The sequence below is a fragment of the Lynx canadensis genome, chromosome A2, assembly GCF_007474595.2.
Source record: "Lynx canadensis isolate LIC74 chromosome A2, mLynCan4.pri.v2, whole genome shotgun sequence".
Lineage (NCBI taxonomy): Eukaryota > Metazoa > Chordata > Mammalia > Carnivora > Felidae > Lynx > Lynx canadensis.
In genome coordinates this window covers 8831096-8855068 of record NC_044304.2, presented here as the reverse complement: position 1 = coordinate 8855068, position 23973 = coordinate 8831096, and the positions used below count along the sequence as shown (strand labels likewise).

At 56.2% G+C, this 23973-nt stretch overlaps 1 protein-coding gene across 1 annotated transcript; it reads right to left on the bottom strand.

The window, feature by feature from the left end:
* Positions 1–42: 42 nt before the first annotated feature.
* Positions 43–23564, bottom strand: MAST1 (microtubule associated serine/threonine kinase 1). The gene is given in 29 exon segments (XM_030301558.1): positions 43–1429; positions 1533–1720; positions 2653–2789; positions 2908–3030; positions 3238–3467; positions 3683–3844; positions 3847–3888; positions 4221–4468; positions 4558–4736; positions 5355–5464; positions 5946–6068; positions 6220–6321; positions 6423–6588; positions 6725–6857; positions 6977–7115; positions 10129–10337; positions 10427–10512; positions 13447–13514; positions 13593–13641; positions 13643–13725; position 13765; positions 13812–13913; positions 16591–16800; positions 16970–17045; positions 17245–17405; positions 19241–19319; positions 21202–21277; positions 21748–21836; positions 23452–23564. Coding segments are annotated over 29 exon segments (4713 nt in total). The 5' UTR covers positions 23535–23564; the 3' UTR covers positions 43–170.
* Between the last annotated feature and the right edge of the window lie 409 nt (positions 23565–23973).

Below are 23973 nucleotides of genomic sequence, written 5' to 3'. Positions count from 1 at the left end.
ATTCCGTCCCTCAAGACGCACACAGGCAAGGGGGCTAAAACCCGATGTCTTGCCCCGCCAGGGGAGGTGGGGTGAGCCCCAGAAAGCTCACACAGCACAGACACACTTTATTTATATGTGTACATATGTATACAGGTGGCTGTACAGAGCAGAGCCAGCGGCCCCCTGGGCTACGGGCCTGGGGGCGTGGGACAGGGCGCACCTTTTTTGGTCAGGCCTGCTGGGGGCATAGCGTCAGCAGGGCACCGGGAGGTCAGCCCCGCCTCAGGCTTGGTGGCTGGGGCCGAGAGGGAAGCGGGTGGAGCTGGGGGCCCTGCACTGCCGGACCCATTCTTTGTGGAGGCTAGGGAGGGGGCCTGGGGATCTGGGGAGAGTTTGGGGGAGGTGGGCTTGGAGCGAGGCCCGCTCAGCGTGGTCCGCTCCTCCACCACCTCCAGCACCCAGCACTCCCGACCCCGGGGGACCTCAGGTGCCAGAGGTGCCAGGGACGTGGATTCCTGCAACCCCTTGGAGTCTGCACCAGGAGGCTGGGGCGTCCCGGCCTTGGCCCCGGGACGCACAGGCTCTACGACAATTGGCACCGGGGGTGTGCCCGCCTCACCCGAACTGCTGCGCCTGCCGGTCTCATGTTCCTGCACCGGGCTCAGCGCGGCCTTTGCCACAGCCCTGGCCACCCCACCCGCTCCATCCTCTGTCTGCACGCTCTGGTGCCGTGTGCCGCTGGCATCCCGCTCCAGGGTCCGGCCCCCGGGAGTTGTCGCACGGGGTGGGGTGCAGGCCTCGGCACCCCCGGGGGACTCCTTCTCCTTACTGGACGCCGGCGGCCTCGGGGCGCCCTCGGGCAGCAGCGGGTCCGCGCCCAAGCTCAGGGGCGACTCTTGGCGGCCCAGGCGACGAACGGCGACCTGCCGGGGTGCGCCAGGACCCTCGACGGGGGGCGTCTCGCCGTCAGATTCAGCGAGGCTATGTAGCGCCAGCTCGCCGTGAAAGTCCTTGCGGAAATCCGGGTGGCCGACCTCTAGGCTGTGTTTGCGCAGTGCGCCCTTCTTGTCCGCGCCCAGCGAGGCTCCCAGCTTCTCCGCCGACTGCACGCGTTTGAGGAGAGGCGAGCGCGGGGGCTCTGCACTCTTGGGGCGCGGGCGCACCACCGGCGGCGACGAGTGCAGCTTCGCAGGGAAGCTCTGCGTCGTGTGCGAGCTGCCCACCGTGTGGCCTGGCAGCGGCGGCGGCGACGCCTGTGTCGGGGACGGCGTGTGCGCCAGCGGCGACAGCGGGATGTTGCCAGCCGACTTGCAGCGCGCAGAGCGGTACTGGCGGTGCAATTTCGGCGACAGGCCGTGCAGCGTGCTGGGTCGGATGTGGTGCGACGCCGACGACGCTGGCGAGTTGGGCGTGCTCGAGGCCGGCGAGCTGCTCTGGGAGGAGGCGCCTGCGGACGGGCGAGAGGGGCTGGAGCGCGCGGAGGGCACCGCCAGGGCACAGCCCCGCCACCCTTCGCCGCCTGGCCCGCCGCGCGCAGGCGCAGAGCGTACCTAGGTAGGCGGAGTCGGGCGTGGAGCGGTAGCTGTGGGTAGGCGAGCGTGCAGGCAGCCCGTGCGTGGGCGAGCCCGGGAGGCTGTCGCTGGACGAGAGCGACCGATTCAGCGACGACAGCGAGCGGCTAGTGTGCAGCAGGTTTGACTGCTTTGTGATCTTGCGGAAGAGGGAGCTGCGCTTCTTGCTGGGGGACAAAGAGGGGGCCACCTACCCTTCACCAAATTCCGGGACTCCCGGCTTCTCCCACTTCAGGGCCGCACGACCGCCCACCCTTCCTGGCCCCTCCCTTCCCAGCTGCAACCCACCAATCAGAACCAAAAGAACTTTCCTGGCCGCGGGTCCCATTAGGCTCCTCCCGCCTCAGGCTCCACCCATTCCTTCCTGGACGCCCCCACCCCAAGCGAGGAAAACGCTCCTCAAGACCAACTTTAAAAAAAACAACAAACAAAAAAAACCCCAACTTTTTTCTGGCCCGCCCACCTCGCTAGCTCCTCTGTCTCCAGCTACAGTCCACCTAACAGGGCTGGGAGAAATTCTCCTGACCCAATTTTGTTTAGCTCCTCACTCGAATCCCCCCTCAACGACGCGTCCAGGACAAACTCACTGATCGAAACACGACATTCTCCCGGCCCCGCCCACCTCTCCTAGCTCCTCCTACCTAGAAAGGAAGAAATTACCTCCCTTGGCCCAGTCTTGCCTAGCGTGCTCATTTCACCTAGAAATCCCTTCTAACAGCCCTCCCAGCCGTCTAAATATATCCAACAGGTCAGGACCATCCCCTAGATGGTCTCCTCTTTAGTTGACAAGTGCTGGCGCTGCCCACCTTCCAAGACGCCCCCACAAGGTTTTCTTCCCAACCCGGAAACCTGGCACAGCTTCCTTCCCTGGCTTCTGCCACTTGCCCAGCTCTTCTTTCTCTGTCCTCTTGTTTTTGCCGCATGGCCTCGACCGGCCACTTTTCCTGGCCACTTCCCTCCTCAGGTCCCCACCACCTCCCACCTTAGCCCCGCCCACTGCACACACACACACACACACACACGCGCGCGCGCGCGCGCGCGCGCGGGTTTCCTCAGCCCGCTGTTTAGAGACCTGCCCACTGCACTTGGCCCCACTCACCTCTCCTGGCCCTCCTTGGCAGAGGGCCGCTTGTTCCTCCTAGCCATTTTGGCTTTGTAGCTGCTGCGCCGGGCAGGGCCAATGCGAATGGAGGTATTTTCGAAGGGTGTTGTAGTCACTGCTACCTTATTGCCACTCTGGGGGTCAGAAAGGGGGAAGTGCTCTGCTGGAGGCTGCTCAAGCAGCTCCAGTTCCCCAAGATCTCTTCACCCTTCCCCCACCCTCCGGGCAGGGTTCTCCCTCCCTTGCACTCACCTTAAGGATCAGCTCGACGACCTCAGGATGCACCATGCCGTGCACAGGCTCTCCGTTCACGTGGGTGATGAGGTCACCAGCACAAAGCCCTGCTTCCTGGGCTGGGCCCCCCTCTTCCACGTGCTGGGGACAGGACACCCCGTAGGGGTAGGGTCACAGGATTGGTAACAAAGAAAGCTCCCTGAGCTTCTTGCCCCAGACACCTAGCTCTGCGTGCGCAACAATCCTCGTCTACAGTTTGAGCAGTCCCTCATCCCCGGGGTGGGGGGGACTTCTCTCCACCCACCCACCCCTCATCTTGGGACATAGACTCCAAGCACGAGCGCTCACCCAGACGATGTGATGAACACTGTAGACATCTGAGTCACCCATGTAGACGCGAATGGCACGCAGCGTGAAGCCGTACTTCTTGCCAGAGCGTTGGATGGTGATGGGGGAGCGGAGCCCACTGACAGCCGGTGAGTAGTCCCGGCTGGGTGAGGAGTCCCGTGAGGATGGGTTAGAGGAGAGAGATCGTGGGGACATGGGGCTGGCCAGGGGTGAGCTTCCATGGGGGTCCACTGCAGACACAGAGCCATGGTCAGAGATTGGGGCCGACTCAAGACACATCTCTCCCTGTATCTGCTCCTCCTTCCTCCCAAGTCAAAGTCCCGGGGTTCTCATTGGTCCATCCCAGAGCCAATCATTGTGGACAGGGAAAATACAGTGTTTTCATCGGCCTATCCTGGCACAAATGGAGACAGCCCCTCCCCTGCTATGTGGAACCCAAGGTCACCTGCAGGAATCATGACGGACAAAGCAGTGGCCGAAGCTGACTTGATGACTTTGCCCCCAGTTCGAGAAGGCCTCTTCTCTACTGCGGGGTCTCCTGACAGCTGCTGGTGCCGCGCCCGGCGCAGAACCAGGTCATTGGTGGCCCTAGGGCCTGATGAGTCCCATCCTTCGAGGGTGGGCAGAGGTCACCTGGGCGTGGGCGGTCAGCTGCAACAGAACAGTGGGTTAGGGGCCAGTCCAAGGCCACGGACTTCTGCGAGCTGTTCCCTCTGCCTGGAATGCTCTTCCCACTTCTCTCTCTTACTTGTGAGTTTCATGAAAGCAGGTGACATACCCATTTAGCACAGCTCCTGATACACAGAAGTGCTCAAATACGTTTGTGGACTGAGAATGGAACACGAGGTGTTCCCCATGTTGATGAGAATCCCAGGCTGGAGTGTGAAGAGTGGGTGAGATCTTGTATAAACAGCACCACGCTCACTGAATGCTCAATATGTGGTCACTGGGGAACTGGGGAAGGCGGCGAAGGGGACACTCACTGGCCTCGGGGTCCCCAGCGCTGGGGGTGCCGTCCCCTTGAGCCGCCTCTTTGGCGGCTCGTGCATCCAGCGAGCCTGGGGGGTCGGAGCTGGGCCGGGGAGGCCTGCGCATCCGGGCCTCATCCTCGTCCTCTTGAGGGGCGCTGAAGCGGCTGGGCTCTAACAGTGCAGAGAAACGGCGGCGCGCGCCCAGCGGGGGACTGGCCTCCCCTTCTAGGAAGCTGGCCTCAGAAGCCGAGAAACGCTTGCTGCTGGAAGGGGTGGGGGTGGGGGGGGGTGTCAGAGGAGACACGCCCCTTTGGGCCCCGTCCCCAACCCCGTTCCGGTCCCTGCTCACATCTCCGGGGAGCCCCCTCTCCAGGTCTTCTCGCGCAGGGTCAGGCCTCCCAGGCCCTCCCGCTTGCCGGCCGCCTTGTCCTCTGGGCCCTTAGCGCTGGGCTCCCGCTTGCCGGGCCCCGCTGCCGCCACGGGGGTCTTGGGCTCGTGCTGCGACAGTTGCTCCATACTGCTATACACCTGCAAGGGCAGACGCTGGGTGGTGGGAGGCAGGTCCGGCCCCAGGTCCCGCCTTCGCTCTCGGACCAATGCGCTTCCCGCTGCCGGACCCGCCCAAAACTACGCTGCACCTGCCCACGGCCGGGCTCCGCCCAGTTCTGGGAAGTACCCCGGCCACCTACAACTCAATTCAGGCCCCGCTCCACGGTTAGGCCCTGACCCGCCCGTGCCCTCAAGAATCTGTTCTTGCCCCACCTTCCTAGGCTTCACACAATTATGTCTACTCTCGTCCAGGCGAGGCCTGCACCCCCTTCCGCTCTTTCCCCAGGCGAGATCTTGCCCAGCCTTGCCCCCCGCCCCCACTGCGCATCCTCCCAGGCCCCAGGTCCTGACCCCGCCCCATTCAGAACTAACCCAGCCCCACCGTGGGCTTCCTTTCTACGACTGTCCGGGTTCCCGTTAGATTCCACTGGAAGCCACGGGGCAGTCCCAAGACCCCCGTGCTGCCGCCCCCGAAAGCCTTATCGCTCCCGGATCTCTTACCCCCTCAGTGGCTTCCCCGGCTCGAGACCTGGGTCCCCACCACCATTGGCCCCGGCCCCCCGGGTCTCACCCACCCCTAGCCCAGCCTCGGCCCACCTTGCTGAAGCGCGGCGAGCAAGAGGAGAACTGGCGTATTTCCACGGGCTCTTCTTCTGTGGTGTCGTCCTCATCATAGGAATTCACGTGATGATACCTGTCTGAGCGGGCTGAGGATTGGGGGGTGGGCCATAACCGCAGGCAAGGGTCCACTCCTCAGATCAGACACAACCCCCACACCCCGCCGGAACAGGCCTGCAGGCCTCTGCCCCACTCCCCGGTCGGACTCAGGCCCCTCCCCCAAGCTGGGGCCCAGCCCCACTCTCAGAGGCTCCAGAGAAGCCACACCTCCAGATCCCACCTTCAACCCCGGGCCCTACCTCATTCTGGGTCCTAGCACCCCCCCCACTGGACCGGTCCCGGAGCAGGCCCAACTTGAGAACTCCTCCCACTCCAGGACCCATCCCTACCCCGGCCTCTTTTCTTACCCTCTTCTCAGGCTGAGCCCCACCTCTACGCCAGGCCAAGCCTCCCAGCAATGCACACCCCCACCACAACCTCAGCCCTCTCGTCTGGGAGGTCCTCCAGCCAGCTGGGGTCCCCACCCAGGCTCTCTCACCTCACCGGATCCCGCCCCCTGTCCCTGCTCACTGTCGAAGTAGCTGGTGTCATCCTCGGACTCCAGGTGCGGGATGAACTCGGCCTTCTGCCTCAGCAGTCCTGTCCAGTCCAGGTCTCGAAAGAAACTGTGCTGCTTCACCTCAAAGGCACCACCTGGGGAGGGAGCAGGTGGAGTGGGGAGGGGAGGGGGTCCCGGAGGGGCTGAAGGCCAGCCCAGCGGACAGCCCCAGACCTTGGCCCTGGGAGTCCTGCTCTCTGACAGCGGCCCCCCGCCCTCAGTTTCTCTGAAAAGCAGACTCCTCACCTGCCCCGAGCCGGACCAGGGGGTTGGTCTGCAGGAGGCTGGATATCAGGAGCTGGGCATCCGAGGGCAGGGCCTCGTCCCCCTCTGGCCACAGGATGTCATCTGCAGAAAAGGCGGGCCTGGGGGTCACTTTTTGGAGTCTACGAGGACTTGGGCCGGCCCATGACCCCGCGCCCCCACCTGCCCACCACGGAGGCACGCACCGCTGATGACCTGTCCGAAGAGTTCTTCGGGCGTGTCTCCAAAGAAGGGTACGCAGCCCACCAGGAACTCATAGAGAATGATGCCCATGGCCCACCAGTCCACCGGCTTGCCATAGCCCTGGCGCAGGATGACCTCGGGTGCGATGTACTCTGGGGTCCCACACACCTGGGGGCAGGCCGTCAGCCTGCGCCCTGGCCGCAGGAGGGGCCTCGAGGGAGATCCGAGCCCCCCACCAGGCCCTGGGCCCCGCGGTTCTGTCGGGTCACTCCACCCACGGTGACCCCCATGCCCGCACACACACCTGTTTGTCCAGGAACTCCCGGGCGTCCTTCTCAATGTGGCCTTCATACAGGTTGGTCGTGAGGCTCATAAGCCCCATCTTGGAGAGGCCAAAATCCGTGAGCTTGATGTGCCCCATAGAGGTGATGAGTAGGCTGTAATGGGTGGGGGGAGGGGAGGGTCTCAGAAATGAGGCCCAAGTCCACTCCTGGCCCTCCCATGCCGCGGCTTCCCGACCAGCAGGGAGGAAGTGATGGGAAGGGCCAAGGCTCACTTGTCAGGCTTGAGGTCGCGGTGAACGATGCCGTAGTTGTGCAAATACTCCAGAGCCAGCACCGTCTCGGCAAAGTACATGCGCGCCATCTCCACAGGCAGCGCCCCGATGTTCTTCAGCAGGGTGGCGCAGTCCCCCCCTGTGGGGGAAGGAGTTGGCCCGTGTGAAGAGCGAGGCACCCTCAGCCTAGAGCTGAGCCCTCAACACGCACCGTAACATCAAGTCCCTCACCTCACATGGCTCCCATTTCACAGCTAAGGAGGACTGAGGCTCAGAGAGGGGCCTCCCTCTCCCCGGATCACATGGGGAGTGCCCTCTACCAGGCTTCTCTCCTCCTCTTAGCCATCCTCCAAAGTTAATATGATCAGCTGATTTCACAGGGGAGGGGACTGAGACTCAGAGAGAGGTTGGGTCGCCTAAGGAGTCGACGGTGGAGGATAGATCTGGCCAGTACAAAAGCCTTTTTTTTTTTTTTTCCCTAAGATTTTATTTTCAGTAATTTCTACACCCAACATGGATGGGGCTCGAACTCATGACTCCAAGATCAAAGGTCACATACTCTTCCAACTGAGGCCAGCCAGGCACCCCCAAGGTCTGCCTGCTTATTGACTGAATCTGGAAGCATATGGCTCTTGATCTCCTGGAGTCTGAATCTTGATGGTCTGGGGCCTTAAAATGTAGATTCCTGGCCCCCACCAGATTTACTGTAAACAGCATTCGTATTTTGGTCTCCTAAGATCCGTTCCTCCTTCCTGTTACAAAGGCTGGGGTTTCTTCCAGGCGCAGCAGCCAGACCAGCATGTAACCCAAGTTGCTTCAGTGAGTCAGTCCCCGACTGACTTTCCCTTCTATTTTCACAAAGATTGCTGATCTCATAGAACGTAAACTGGGATCGGCTGGATAGCAACTCTGCTACATCAGAGCCTGTCTAGAGGGAAGTCTACACATGGAAGAACAGGGTCAAGAGACGAAGAGATTCCTGATGACATAGTTTGAGCACCCAGATACAGCCATTCCTGAAGGTGGCATGATTTTTTTTTTAATCACAAGTCAACAACTTCCTCCCCCCCTCCCTTCCTTCCTTTGTTCCTTCCTTCCTTCCTTCCTTCCTTCCTTCCCTCCTTCGTTCCTTCCTTCCAGCTTGAGCCAGGTTTAGCTGGGTGTCAGAAACTGACAAATCAGGCTCCCTGAGGGTGGGGCCCAGGAATCTGCATTTGGCCACAAGCTCAGGGAATCCTGACACACACTGATGCTGAGAACCAAGTGGAATGACTTCCAAATGAGACTTTGGGGCCGGGCCACACTCAGGGGGCGCAGGACCTTAAACTTGTGCGGTCACCTCCATCTTGGTCTCCTTGCCTCTGCCCTCACTGCAGCAGCTGAATGGATATTTTAAAACATAAATCGGAACACATCCACTCTGTTTAAGACCTCACGGCTAATGTCTGTTGCACCTGGAATGAAATCCAATGCCATTGGGGGCTCTGCAAGGCCCTGCATGCCCGGCCCTGTCACCTGTCGATCTCCCCCGCCCCGCCCCGCCCCGCCCCGCCCCTCTCCCCGTGGCTACGCTCACTTGGCTCTAGCTTCCCCGGCCTCCTCACCGCTCCTCCAAATCCAGACACCTTCTCACTTAAGAGACTTTGTGCTTGGGTTTCCTCTTCCAGGCCCCTGCCTCTTTGAGCCTTATGGTCCCTGATGCCATCCTCGCTGTATGAAATCACCTGGCCTCCTCTGTCTTGTTTTGCTTGTTTATTGTCTGTCTGCACAGACCAGAATGTAACCTCCATGGGGGGAGAGGTGTGCCTGTCTGGGTCCCAACTGCCACCAGCGCCTAGTGCAGCATGTGGCATGAGGAAAACGAAGAGGGGACATCTGTTGGGTGAATGGATGGTTGACTAAGGCTTGGGGGGCAGCATAGAGACCCTGCGTGTCCTAATAACTACAGGATGTGTGTTTCGGGCAATGGATGAATTAATATTTGGGTGAATATAAGCATGGATGGGTGGATAAGCAGGTGAAAAAATACACTGGTGGCTGGATGGACAGAGAGTAAACAGATGGGTGGATACATGGATGGATAAATTGTGGAAGAGCAGAAGGAGAGAGCCAGGTAGGATAAGGTGGCTGCTAGAATACAGTTGTGGATGGATCGATAAAAATATGGATAGCAAATGGATGGATGGACAATGAAATAGGTGCATAAATATCGGTGGATAAATGAGTGTCGAATAATGGTGGGTGAATAAATGGATGGGTGAGTGAATGGCTCGATGTATAAAAAGACGGATACAGGGGCGCCTGGGTGGCGCAGTCGGTTAAGCGTCCGACTTCAGCCAGGTCACGATCTCGCGGTCCGTGAGTTCGAGCCCCGCGTCAGGCTCTGCGCTGATGGCTCAGAGCCTGGAGCCTGTTTCCGATTCTGTGTCTCCCTCTCTCTCTGCCCCTCCCCCGTTCATGCTCTGTCTCTCTCTGTCCCAAAATAAAAATAAAACGTTGAAAAAAAATTAAAAAAAAAAAAGACGGATACATGAAAATAGATGTGCAAGGCCAAGAGCGAACCCTAGTATAAACTAGAGACTTCAGTTAATAATCACCTATCCTCGTTGGTTCAATTGTAACAAATGCGCCACAGGAAGACAGCGGGTAAATCGTAGAGGAAACTGGGAGGAAAGGGGGTTATGTGGGAACTCGATGTACTTTCCAGTCAGTTTTTCTGTAAACCTAATATTCTCTAAAACATGAGCTCTAATAATCTTTTAGAATAGATGTAATGGCTAACAGATGGATGGATGGGCAAACAGAGGGATAATCAAATGGGTGTATGAATGGGATGGACGGATGGATGGATGGATGGATGGATGGACGGATGGATGGATGGATAGACGGATGGATGACGGATGGGTGGGTGGTGGATGGGTAATTGGATGGATGTACTTATACTGAGTGAAACCAAAGCAGATAGATAGAGAAACCAATATGCGGCTAGATATAAACAGATGAGATGGGTAATCAATGACTGGATAGATAAATAGGTGGATAAACATACAAGTGGATAGGCAGTTCGGTAACTGAGGCCCAGACAGGCCACTGAGCAACTGTGACCAGCGTGCATCCCCCCATCTTCCCTGCAGTCCCACGGGCAGCCACACCTTCCACGTATTCCATGACCATGCAGAGGTGGCGCCGGGTCTCAAAGGAGCAGAACATGCCGACCACAAAGGGGTTCTCGGCGAAGGTGAGTATATCCCGCTCCACAAAGGCCTGCTGGATCTGGTTGCGCAAGATCAGGTTCTGTTTGTTTATCTTCTTCATCGCGAAGCGCTGCCTCGTCTCTCGGTGCCGCACCAGGTAGACAGCGCTGCAGGGGGAGAGAGCGAGGACCGGCCATCACCTCCGAGACACCCGGCCTCCGCCACCCTCCCCCCGCCAGAGCCCCGGGTGGCTCACCCGTAGGCACCATTGCTTATGAGCTTGATGGTCTCGAAGTCATTCTCTCCGGGTGGTTTCTTAGCCTTGGTGGTGGCGCTGCGGCCCTGCAGGGGAAAAAGGGAGACCACCACAGCCATCATCATAAGACTAGAACTCTTATCGTCCCATTTTACACGTGAGGAATCTGCGGCACAGGGAGGGGGTGGACGGATCCTTCGTCAAGTGCCACAGTGAAGGAGTAACAAAGTCAGGACTGGAAACTGATACTGACTCTGAAGCTATATTCCTAACTTTTTTCCACTAGGAAAGAAGCCTACGAAATAATCACTTTCATATACAAAAAGCTACCAGAAATCAATAACAAAAAGCCCACCAATGGAAGAGAAAATACAGACAAGATATGTGAACTACAATTAGAGCTCTTAACCATATGAAAAGATGCTGAACCTCACATACAGTGGCCGAAGAGCAAATCAAAACTCCCCCAAGATACAATTTTTCACCTAGCAGACTGGCCAAAAGGATCCAAAAAGCTGACACCCTCTGGGTGAAGCTGTGTTGGAACAGGTACTTTTATGCCTTCCTATCGGGTGTGTAAAATGGTACAACCTCCCTGCAAGGTACTCTGGCCTATAAAAAGAAGTATAAGTGCATGTTCCCTTTGATCCAGTAATTTCATTTTCGAATTATTGCTACAGATATGCATGTGAAAAATTACATATGTATCACCTCGCTCATTGCAAGATTGGAAACAACCCATATGTTCATCTTTAGGAAACTGGTTAAATAAACACATGAGAGGCATCTGCGTAAAGGAATACTGTGCCACTGTTAAACACAAAGGAATCGCTCAGTACACTGATCAGTATTTTATTAAGTGGGGGGGAAAAAAGCAAGGAGCAAAATGTACTGTAAGTTTTTTGGCAAAATAGAGCTATTCTAATCATATTTAGGGGGTGCTCAGTAGCACATATACTAATATTTGGGGGGGATATAGGTCAATGGGGGGACAAGAGTGGTGTAAGATATTTCTCTGTACACCTTTTGTGAAATTATGTTATTTTTCTTTGGGACAAAGAGATTTATCCCGTAAGTATTTCACAAAAATGTGTGACATGAAAATGTTAAATTTGTATGCTCCTAAGAACGTAGTCTAAAAACATCTGACCCAAAACTGACAGAATACAGGAAGAAAATTGCTCAAAACAAGGATTTAATACATATTTCTCAGAAACGATTAGATTAACCAGGCCAAAAAAAAAAAAAAAAAAAAGAAGAAAAAAAGAAGAAGAAGAAGAAGCAAAAAGAATAGGGACGTGAAGATTTGAATCACTCAATTGACAAGTTTGATTGAATGAAATAGGTAGAATCCTACAACAACAATTAAAGGATAAATACCTTTTTAGAGTTTTAGAGTTTTGAGTGATGTCATTCCATTACCTATTCAAAAATAAACAAATGGCATGCATAGTGAGATTCGTTCACTATATATATAAAGGAAAGATGTGCGTGTGTGATGTGTGTGAATTCATAGACACAATTGAACAAAGGTTACGAATTCCAAATGCCTTAAGGGGCCAGGCAGGCGGTGGGGGGGGCGGGCAGGGGGGCACCATGCATGACTGAGGGGGCAGTGCCCCATATCCTAGGGGCAAGCGCCCCCACTTAGGGCCAGCTGGCTCCACCACGCTGTTATCAGAACTTCCAATTTTTCAAAAGAAGGCCCAAACCAGACTGTGAGTCAAGATCTTCTCATCTCTAGATTTTGCTGCAATTTGAAAAAACAAAAACAAACAAACAAACAAACAGAGCAGTGCCGAGTCCAGAGGAAAGCGCATGTGCGGCCACTAGAGCTGGCAGTCTCACAGAAGGAACATCTGTCAAAGCGTGGCCGGCTTAGAGGTGGGATCACGGCAGTTTTCCCTATGTTAAGTGGCTAATGCAGAGACATCCAACCGACCTAAAAACCCCACGCGGGGTTCCTCACGATCCATATGGATCAATTCTGCTCCTGGCTGTGTACCCGAAGGACTGAAACGGTTAGACACACATGTCCACGGCAGCACTTTCACTTTCAGACAGCAGCCAAAAGACGGGAACAACCCCAATGTCCACAAGAGCAAAGGATAAGCAAATGCAGAAGACCCGTCCAATGGAATACGACTCAGCCATAAAAAGGAACCAAGCGCTGATTCATGTCACGACATGGATAAACCTTGGGAAACATTGTGCCGGGCACAAAGGCACAGAGTGAAAGTAAATCTATATGAAATATCCAGAAATATATATGAAATACACATTGAGGCCAACTATGAAATTTACATGAAATATCCAGAATGGGCAAATCTGTAGTGTCCCAATTCAGAGGTTGCCAGGAGGGTGGGGGGTGGCGGGGCAGGGAGAATGGGAAGTAACTGCTTAATGGGTATATGGTTTCCTCTGGGGGTAACGAAAATGTTCCAGAGCTAGATAGAGGTGAGGGTTAGGGTTAGGGTTATACCTTATTGTGAATATACTAAAACCCACTGAATGTTCATTTTAAAATGAATGCTTAAGGGGCGCCTGGGTGGCGCAGTCGGTTTAAGCGTCCGACTTCAGCCAGGTCACGATCTCGCGGTCCGGGAGTTCGAGCCCCGAGTCGGGCTCTGGGCTGATGGCTCAGAGCCTGGAGCCTGCTTCTGATTCTGTGTCTCCCTCTCTATCTGCCCCTCCCCCATTCATGCTCTGTCTCTGTCTCAAAAATAAATAAACATTAAAAAAAATTAAAAAAAAATAAAATAAAAATAAAATGAATGCTTAAAATGGTACGTTTTAGGTACCATGGGTACATGGTTGGATTATGTGTATTTTACCATGAAAAGAGAAAAGGCCCACGGAGGAATGGTGATGATTAACCCAGTTCACAGATGGGGAAACTGAGGCTTGGACCACGGACCAAGAGATCCACCCAGCCTGAGGACACAGAGCCAGGAGGTGAGCCCTGGCCTGTCCTGCCCTGCCGGAACCAGAGTGCTGACCGCTGGCCCTCTTGGCCTTACCTCAGAGAGGTCGTCCTGCTCCGGTGTATTGGAACCACCGCTGTCCTGTTCCTCCAGGTGCACCACGTCTAGGAAGGGGCTGAGTGTGAGCGGAGGCTGGGGTCCGGGTGGGTTCACCCCAGCCCCCTGCACCCACCAGCCAGCACCTGGAAAGGGGTCACGGGTGAGGCCCAGCTGGCGGATGATGTAGCGGGGGGATGTCTGTCTTGACAAGGTGGCCTTCCTTGGCGTGGCCCTCCGCCGCCTCCAGCAAGTGGTAGAACTCCTCAGGGTGAATTCCTGGGGCAGGGCAGCAGCAGGCTCAGGGTGGGCTCCAACCCTCCCCAACCCCTACCCGCCCCCCCCCCCACGCCCAGTCCCCTCACCAGGCACTCCAGAAGCCTCGCGGGGCGCGAGATGATGATGAGCAGCTTCTTGACCAGCTGGGTGACGAAGGCAACCTCCATGCTCTCTGAGCGTTCATAGGCCTGGGGCGGCAGGCACAGTGGGGTTAGGTTTCACAGGTGCCCGGCTTCAGCCAGGCCCCTCTCCCCACCCCAGTGGGTGCACACTGTTGCTGTTGTCCCATTTTACATGTGAGGAAACTGAGGCTCGGCCCACATGGTAAAAAAGAATGACAATGACGGTAACCAATGTTGTCCTAAAACCTTCTCTCATTCATCTTCAAAACAGCCTATGCTCCAGGCCAAGTTAGAATCCCTCCACCCCGGGCATGCTTTCCCCTCCGGTCCCTGTGTGGCTACCTGATCCGTGTCTAAAGTCGCACCCCACCTCCTGGCTGTGCCCTCAATCATCATTAATGACCGTACTCTGCTTTTCCTGTCTTCTATCCCATGAATCCCTTTCTACCAGGCCATATGTTAATTTCTCTATCGTGTCTATCAAGGCCAAGACCAGGGTGAGGCAATGAGGCCCTCACCCTGAAGCCAAAAATCTCAGTCTTGAAGGTAACTAAGATTTTAATGCAGTATGTGAAAAAAGCATGCAAAAAAAAAAAAAAAATCCATGATAAGCAAAATAACAAAATTTAAGGGAGGATAGGATCTATTAGGGTTGTCCTGAGCCACACTGGAGCTTGAAGCAAAAGGGAGGAAGTGTGTGGGAATCTGTACATGTTTTCTCAGTGATTAACAGCTTTAATAAAAATATTGTTGATGATTAAAACCAGAAAAGTAAAATTCTAACAAATTCTGTGTTGATTATAAATAAAATACTCGAGGGCGCCTGGGTGGCGCAGTCGGTTAAGCGTCCGACTTCAGCCAGGTTCACGATCTCGCGGGTCCGTGAGTTCGAGCCCCGCGTCAGGCTCTGGGCTGATGGCTCGGAGCCTGGAAACCTGTTTCCGATCTGTGTCTCCCTCTCTCTCTGCCCCTCCCCCAGTTCATGCTCTGTCTCTCTCTGTCCCAAAAATAAATAAACGTTGAAAAAAAAATTTTTTTTAAAAATAAAATAAAATACTCGAAATAATGTTAAGTTTTTTTTTAAAAAAAATGTTTGTCTTAATGTTTATTTATTTTGAGACAGAGAGAGACAGAGCATGAACGGGGGAGGGTCAGAGGAGAGAGGGAGACACAGAATCGGAAACAGGCTCCAGGCTCTGAGCAGGCAGCACAGAGCCCGACGCGGGGCTCGAACTCACGGACCGCGAGATCGTGACCTGGCTGAAGTCGGACGCTTAACCGACTGCGCCACCCAGGCGCCCCAATAATGTTAAGTTTTAATATACCCACTTTTCAATTTTTCCAATAATTACTTTAATATCCTGAGGTGGGGGGAGATTAAATACTTGTCTCATCCCAGTCCCAGCCCTGATGCTTTTCATTTATCTTCTGACTCTCCTTACTAGAATGTCAGCTTCCTGAGGGCAGGGACTTTTGTTCGTTTTATTTCCAGGGAATTCTCCAGCTTCTAGGCCAGTGGGAGGCCTGGAACAGGTGCTTAATAAATATTTGTGGAATTAATGAGTGAGCAAATTCCCTTTTTATAGCAGAAGGACTGAGGCACAGAGAGGTTAAGTGACTTGGCAAAGGCTCCACAGTAAGTGATGAGCTGGATGTGAATCTGGGCCGTTTGGTCTGTGCTCTCTCTGATGATGAATCCCATAAGTCAACGTACTGCCCTTCAGGTCGGAGTGGGCGCCTGGAGCCCGAAGCCCCGTATTCTGGTCTTTGTGCCCTTATCCAACGTCATTCCCTCAAGACAGTACAGTCACTTGGCTTCTGTGCTCCTAGAATTTCCCAGATTGCCTTCTCACCTCAGGGCCTTTGCATGTGCTGTTCACCCTGCTCGGCACACATTCCCCCCAGCACTTCTCATAACTGTCACTTCCTCATTATTCTTGTCCCAACTTCAATGTCATCTCCTCTGGGGAGGCCTTCTGGACCTAACAAGGGAGTCCTTGACACCCCATCTGCTTGCCCTGTTCTATTTGCTTCAGAGCCCTAAGCATCAGGTGAAACCACCAAATACCTTGATCTGTTTCCATGTTTCCTATCCACCTTCCACATTAGAATATCAGCCCCAAGAGGGCAGGGATATTTCTCTAGTTTGTTCACTGTTGGGTTCCCACTGCCCCAGCACACAGTAGTTGCTTAATAAATGCTACCCACTGTCATTGAGTTAAGTGGGGGTATCATCTTGTTTACTTTCATTCATTCATCCATGGAACCAAAATTTATTAATCACCTACTGTGTGCAGGACACCGTGCCAGGCATCAGGGCCGCAGCAATGAACAGACAACCTCATCATCCACCCGTGGGACTGACATTTGAGCAAGTGAGACAAAAAATAAGATAAAGAAAAATACACAAGAGGACGGAAAGGGCTAAGTGCTAAGGAGAAAACTAAAGAGACAAGAGACGGTGGGTCGTGGGTTTGACATTTTAAATAAGGGGGTCTAGACGCCACCTGAGATGCTGATATTTGAGTAAAGACCTGAAGGAGGTGAGGGAGGTTAAGTCCCTGCCTCCCCCACCACTCCAGACGAGCACCACGTCCTTGCACTGGGGACCACGTCTTTCTCTCCCACCCCTGAAGTTCCACGGCGGCGCCCGGCACGTGGTAGGCGCCCTCTGAACGGAAGTGGGGTGAAAGAAGGCGTCGGGCCTGACCGAGCCAGCGCCCCCCGAAACACACACACTCACATCCTGCAGCAGCTTCTCCAGGTTCTCCTGCAACTCGTAGAAGTACACGGTGGTGATGAGGCCGTCGCGGGACTTGGTCAGGCAGTCCCGGGCCAGCTCGATGATCTGGTGGTGGATGAAGCTGAGCACGCCGTCGGCCAGCGGCAGCACGCTGTCAGGTTCGTAGGCACGGGCGAAGTCGCGCAGCTTCTCCTCCATCTGCGCGGTGGCCTGCGAGGGGGACAGAGGGCCGGGGTGCCGGCGCGGGGCTGCGCCCGGAGGCTGTGGCCGCCGGGAGCCTGCGCTGCGCGCGCCGGCCACCAGGGGGCGCGCGGAGCTAAGGCGAGCGAGGGCTCCCGCCGCCCGGGCCTCCCCGCGGCCGCCCCCCGCCCCGCCTCACCTTCGGGAACCTCTCCTTGTAGACATGGTTCATCATCACGATCTCGTTGTCGTAGGAAGAGGGGGAGCGCCCGGGGCTGCGGGGAGAAAAGCCCATCCTGTGTAGCCCCCAACCTCCGAAAGCAGCCAGGTGTTAGATCCCACCCCCGCTCCCCCGTAAAACTTCAGCCATCGTGCTGTAACCCGTTTAATCGCGTGGGCAGAGGTCTCACAGTACACAACCCCCCCCCCCCCGCCAGACCATCAACTTGGGGTGGGGGGAGGTTATCTACCCACCTGAGGCTCCGCGAGCGGGGCCGCACTGCAGGAGAGCGGCGGCCACCATCTTCGTCTGTGATGCTCTCGGTGCTGCCGAAGTGTTTGGAAAGGAAGTGGAGCTCATCCACGGTGGGCTGGTAGGGCAGCTGGTGCAGGCGCTCCTGGGAGGAGCAGGAAGACTGGGGGGAGGAGCGGGGCCGGGGTCAGAGCCACCGCAGTCCCCCCACAGCTCGCGACCCTGGGCTGGGACTCCTGGGGCTGATGGGCCACTGGGCAGGGTCGGGATCAGGACCTGGTTTATGATCCTTGGATCCCAGGGTCCAGGTTGGGACTCCTGGAGATAGACAGGGGGGACAGGGACAGACACGGATGCGAACTGTGACACACACAGATGTGGCCAGTGGGAGCCTGTTAAAGCCTGAATCAAGTCATATCCCTCCTCTGTTCAGAACGCTCTGTGGCTCCCACCTTACTCAGTATGGACCCTGAAGTCCTCCTCAAGACCCACAACATCCTGCAAGATCTGGTCCTGTCTCCCTGCCATCACCTCTGCCCACTCTCCCCATCAGTTACTCGGTCCAGCTGCACAGGCCTCCTGGATGGTCCTTGAACAAGCCAGGCACACTCCTGCCTCAGGGCCTTTGCACTGAGGGGCCTATGCTCCCTCTGTCAGGAGCATATCACTATAGATCACTCCTCCTTTACATCTTTGCTTAAATGTCACCCCTGTGGGTGACATTCACCCCTCTGAACACACATCCCTCACCCCCCTATCCCTGCCTTATCTTGTTTCTTTTTGCTGTATTTATCTCCTGACTTACTATATCTTTATTATTAATTTGTATTGCTGCCTGCTCCTTGAGGGCAGAGACTTGGCTCTCCTTGGTCCCGAGTCAGGGTCTAGCACGCAGTCGGGCAAACACAGACCCGCAGATATCAGTGGAGAAACACAAAGATATCCACTTGATTCTGCAGGCAGAAGGGTCTTTTGAAACATTACATCACTCACTCCCCATCCCACCGGTATCTATTAAAATAATTTTTTCAACGCACATAACATATGATCTACAGAACCACAATGTCAAACAGCTCAGGCTGAAATTTTAGTAAAATTTAATATAAAGCAAAAAAAAAAAAAAGCCTTTGTATGGCTTCCCATCACATTTAGAAGAAGATCCACCGCCCTGCGCTGGCTGAGAAGCCCCAGCATGACCAGGGTCACTGCCTACCTCACCCTCGTTCCTCCACTTCCACCCCAGTTGTTGAGGTTATTTTCAACTTTCAAATGCAACAAGTTCTCTGTTGCCTTTGGGAGTTTGCACACGCTGTTCCCTGGTCCTCTTCGTGAAAACACCCCTCCTTTCCTTCCTCCACCTGCCAAACTCCTACTGATCCTTTGTCTTGGCTTCAATTTCACCTCTTCCAGAAGCCTTCCTTGACCCCCCCCCCCAGCTGAGTCAGGTGCTCCCTCCTGTTATCACCTTACCTGGTGCCACTCCCAAAACAGCTCCAACACCCTGTATTGTAAATATCTTCTTACTGGTCTGTCTCCCCTCATGAGGGCTGCATGAATCCTTGGATCCTGGCCCACCTTATAGAGCCCACCCACCATATGACAGCCAGTCACAGGATAAATGTCTACTGAACATCATACCAATGGATGGATGAGTGGACCAGAGACACAGGCAGAAAAGGGGGCAGGTGGAGAGAGACTTTGGGTATTGCGGTGGTTGAGCAAATGCACTCTGGGGGAAGAGTGTGCTGGCCCCGGCAGCTGAGACCCTTGGCAAGTGGTTCGACCCGTGAGCCTTAATACCATTATCTGTAAAATAAGTCGGGATAGGCAGGACCCCCAAGAAGATAGGCTGAGGGTGGAGAACAGGGCTTTCAAGGGGACCTGTAACTTGCCAATAGATACCTTGGAAAACTAGAGAAACCCAAAACCCTCATTAAGGCCAGCGCAACTGCTGGCCTGGGTGAGGGCTCCCGCCCACTCGCCCACCTGCCGACTCACCGAGACGGTGGAACTGGGTGTGTTGGTGCCATAGCCGGACGAAGGAAGTGAAGCCAGAGACCAACGGCGTCCGTCCGCCCTGGAACCCAGCCAAGATGCTCAGAGGCTGCTAGGCCCCACTGGTTCCCCCCTCCCCGTCCTCAGGGTGTGAGGGAAGCTACTGGCTACCACTAGGGTAGGGGCCGGGGGTATATCTGTGCTCTACGATTCCGAAAGGCCCTCAGAGCCACAGAGGTAAGGAGGAAGTCTTCCAGCCGGGCACCAGGGACCTGGAGCAAAGATCAGGAACCCCCAAAGCTGCCCCCATGATAAAGTGCTCAGACTGAGGCCACTTGAGCCTTCTCGGAGAAGAAGGGCCCCTCTTTTTCAAATACACACGCTGCCACATCGTCCCACATCTGCTCACTCACACACAGATACGGTCACTCCCACGGCCACACCCGCTAGTGTTAGTGTGACTCGTGTGGTTGAGATCACACACTGACAATCATACACCTTCACGCATGACTCCTCAACACGGACACACACACAACCCCTGACCCGTACACGGGCCCCAATCGCACGCTTCCCTACACGAACACACCGTCATGCCTGCACACACACACGTACACGCACACACACACGAACACGTACACGTAGAGATGGAGTACTCACACTCTGAAACAAAGACGCACACTCCCTCACACACGTTCTACTCTGCCACGTTCACACAGACACAGTCGAGAACGCTCACGCACTCAGTCACACATTCAAACTCCCACGCAGCCACACATTCATTCACACTCCCACCAGATTGCACACTCACATGGAAACGTACTTGGAAGGGCATGCTCTCTCACGCATTCACACACATTTACAAATGCACAGGGATACCTTCACACACGCTCACACTTGCACGCTGATGCACGCCCCCGTGGGCATATGTGTGGGCAGGGCCGCCTCACACGACCACAATCTCACAAGCCTACATTCACACATCCACATCAGCACAAAGATTGCATATCACAGGGACACACACTCCCAGGCATTAGCCTCCCTCCGGGGGGCGGGGCCCTCCTAGCCCACCCACCATGCAAGCGACCAGATCAGGTTCCAATCTTAGAGCCCTTTTCTGGCTCCCTAATGCCTTCAGCCGAATTCCGCAGCCAAGGGGAATCTCTCCGCAGCCACCCCAGGGAGGCATCCTCTGTCCCCACAGTCCTGCGTGACTTCCACACGACAGCCTTCACCAGTCTTTGCAGTGATCTGCGTTCTCTGGCCCGCCACCCCAACTCAACCCCGAGGACAAAGACTGTCATTCACCCCTTATGCTCAGTTCCCAGCTCGCACCACGTGTTCAGACAACGTTTTTAGAATGAATAAAGTTCAAAGAAAAAGAATCCCGCCCAAACATCCTGGTGACTCCCAGAAGTTTCTCCAAAACGCATCGGAGGAATCTCTCTGCCTCCCCCAATTTCGCCAAAGGCCCCAAGAAAATTCATTAGTGACATTCTAGAAACCCTCAAAGATCCCCCGTAGGGAAACCTATGATTGCTCCTCTCGGGCCCTGGAGAAATAGCTCTAGGTGCCCTTTCTCACGTTGGAGACCAAAGTCCCTCAATGGGCATCTTGCAGTCTGCGCTTGCGCACTTCATCTCCGTTCCCTGTCCTGTTGCTATGGAAACGCCCGGCCTGGAGCTAGAGGCTGGGGAGACTGAGACCCTGGGCTCAGAGCGCACGCGCTTTCGCTCCGCGGCAAAGGAAGTCCCACTCCCCCTTTGATTCCGAATAGGCGGTTGGCCCCGCCTTCTCATAGGCCCCGCCCCCAAGGCCTGGCGCTTATTCCCGCTGGGACGCTGGGGCACTCTGCGGGTCCCTCAGGCCCCGTCTCAGGTGCAATTAGGAGGGGAACAGATGGCGGCCCAGACGGTGGTTGGGGAGGGTCCGGCCAGGGTTCTAGGGCCCTGGGGAGAGGGACTCACCTTCGGGAGGAGGCAAACGAGAAGTGGGCGGGGGTGTTGGGGGAGAAGTTGCGGGGGCTGTCCAGGGGACTGCTACCTGTAGCGGAAAGAGGGGGATCTTAAAGCTTGGTATGGGAGGCAATCCCACCAGGCCGCTCAATCCCCAAAGCGGGTTGCCAACAGCAGCCCTTCCCCTGTTTAGTCTCGTCCCACCCACGTATGAGTGGACCACGCCCCCTTAGCTGTAGCCCCGCCTCTCTAGACTGTTTTGGTTATGGAGTCAGCCCAGCCCCCCTTCAGGCCGATTCTGTCTACATCTGAGATGGCCCCGCCCTTCAGGTATGGTACCTCCCCTCAACCCCAGCCTCTTCACAGTCTTGCTCCGCCTGGGCCTCCGCCCACAAAGGCCCCTTCAGCCGATTGACCACTGCCGCACAAGATGGCCCCGCCCTTTGCCCAATCTGGGTCCTCCTCTGTTCAGTCTCCGCCCAATCGTGCGGCACGGACACGCCCCTACCCCGTAGCCACGCCTCCTCTAGTCTGGTCCGCACCCACCACCTGTCTCACCCAGGTGTCCAGGCAGTGGGGAGTGGGGTCGCGGCAGCGTGGGCGAAGTGCTGGTCAGGATGAGGCTTTTCCGGTTACTGGTGCGGCAGCTGCGGGGAAGGCGAGGCAAGGGGACCGGGCCGGGCCGCAGCCCAGTGAGTTTGTGAACCCAACCAGCCAGCCACCTTCCCATCTCAGATCCCCGCCTGTCTCCCGTCTGTGTGTGCTTGGAGGTGCCCCCAGAGGATTGCTCGGAGGAGGAGGTGATGGAGGCCTAGGCAGGGCTGCGTATGGGAAGGGATGTGCGTGTGGCACGTGCGTGCAAAATTACCTGTGTGGATCATGTGTGACCATGGGGGGCACGGCGTCAGTCATGGAATGATAGGAGCGTATATTGTCTTGGGGGCTGTGCGTGACATCCTCTGTGTGTATCCACGTGTGGCGCCCAGTGTGTGAGTTCAGCACTGGGTTGGGTTTACCTTATGTGATAGGACCTGTACCTTTTGCGTCTGTGTGAAACAGTGTGCCATGCCACTTGCCCGTGACTAGATGTGCCATTGTGTGTTAGAGCGCGTGCGTGCATGACTTTTGCTACATGTGTCTGTGTCTTTGTGAGGCGTTCTAAGTCTGTGTGATACCCTGCCCTTGTGTATGTGTGTGACATTCCCCATGTGTGTCCACGGGTGGCATCTACTGTGTGTGAGTTTCATACCCTGTGAGCCTGCCACCATGTGTGACATTCCCTGGATGAGTCTTCTCTATGATGCGGTGTGATACTGTGTATCTCTCCGTCTCTGCGAGAGTCCCTGTGTCATTTATACTGGCATCTGTGTAACACCGCATGTGATAAGCTTAGGTGATATCATGTGCTGTGACATTCTTGGGTGCATAGATGTCATTGCCATACATGTGTCTGTGTGCGTCCTGGATGCCATAATCGTGTGTGTGTATCGTCATGCATGTGACATCTTCCTAGATGTACACACACAACACTGTACCTGTTGGGCTGTTCATCTGTGTGTGACGCTGGGGGTGCCCCCGTGTGTCTGGGTGGGCATGACTCTGACCTACGGCCACTGTATGCGTGATGGCTCCAGGGTGTATCTGGGCCACTCGGGCTGTAATATGTGCATGTGTGTGACATCATGTCCTACGTGACGCTCTGTGTCACTATTTTCCGGCTGAGGCTGTGTTCTTGGTGGGGGGTAGTTTGTGCTATGATAAAGCCCCCCCCCTTTCCTTCTGCCCCTCAGGATCCCAGATTGTGAAGAGGGAGCCCCCAGCCCCTCCATTCCCCTCACCCCCTGCCACAGTGACTGAGCACATTAGCGAGGCCAAGAACACGCGGCATGGGGGCGGGGGGAGGCCAGGCTGCGGCTATTGTTCCGAGGGTGCCAAGTCCCCCACCCTCCCCTTCTTCCCCTACCCCCACTGGGTTGCCGGAGCCCGCAGCGCCAGCAGACAAAGGCGCCGCAACACCCCCCCCCCCACCAACAACCGGCGCAGCCTCCTCCCCCCTGCAGCGGTCCTCGCCGGCGCACAGTGCCCCCAGTCTCGGCCCACACTGTCCCCCAATTCAGCCCCATCCCCTGCAGAAGGCGCCGCACGGGCACCTCTGGCGCAGCTGGACCGGGTGCAGCATCCCGGGCCCCGCCCTGCGGCAGCGGCCGGAGGGGCGGCTTTAGTGGGGAGGGCCGGGTCAGGGTCTGAGGGATGGGGTTCTACCTCTTGGTGCGACGGAACATACTGCCGCCAGGGAAGGAGGGCATCGAGAAATTGGAAAGCGCTGTCCAGAGGGAGTCAGACATGACCCGGCGGCGGCGACATGGTGGCAGGTGCGGCAGTGGCGGCGGCGGCGCGGGGAGCGAGCGCGCGGGGCGGAGGCTGGAGCCGCAGCGGGCAGGGGAGGGCGGGGGAAGGGAGGGCCGTGCCGCTGCCGCCCGCCAGGAGGGGGCGCTGCTGCTCACCAGCGCTCCAGGCCCCGCCCGCGCGCGCGCGCCTGGCGCCCCCACCCGGACTCGAAAAGGGGCGGCCGGCCCTGCGCATCTCTCCCCAAGGCTCACCTGCTGCTTTTCCGGGGCAGAGGCAAATCCTTCTAGAAGGCAAGGGGGCAAAAGGATAGAGGTCAGAGTGGACCAGCAGCTGCTGCCTGCAAGCCCTGTCACCCCCTGGAGCGGCAAAAGTTGGGTGGGACAAGCTACTCATCAGCATCCTCACCCACACCTACGTTATGCACGGAGGGCGGGG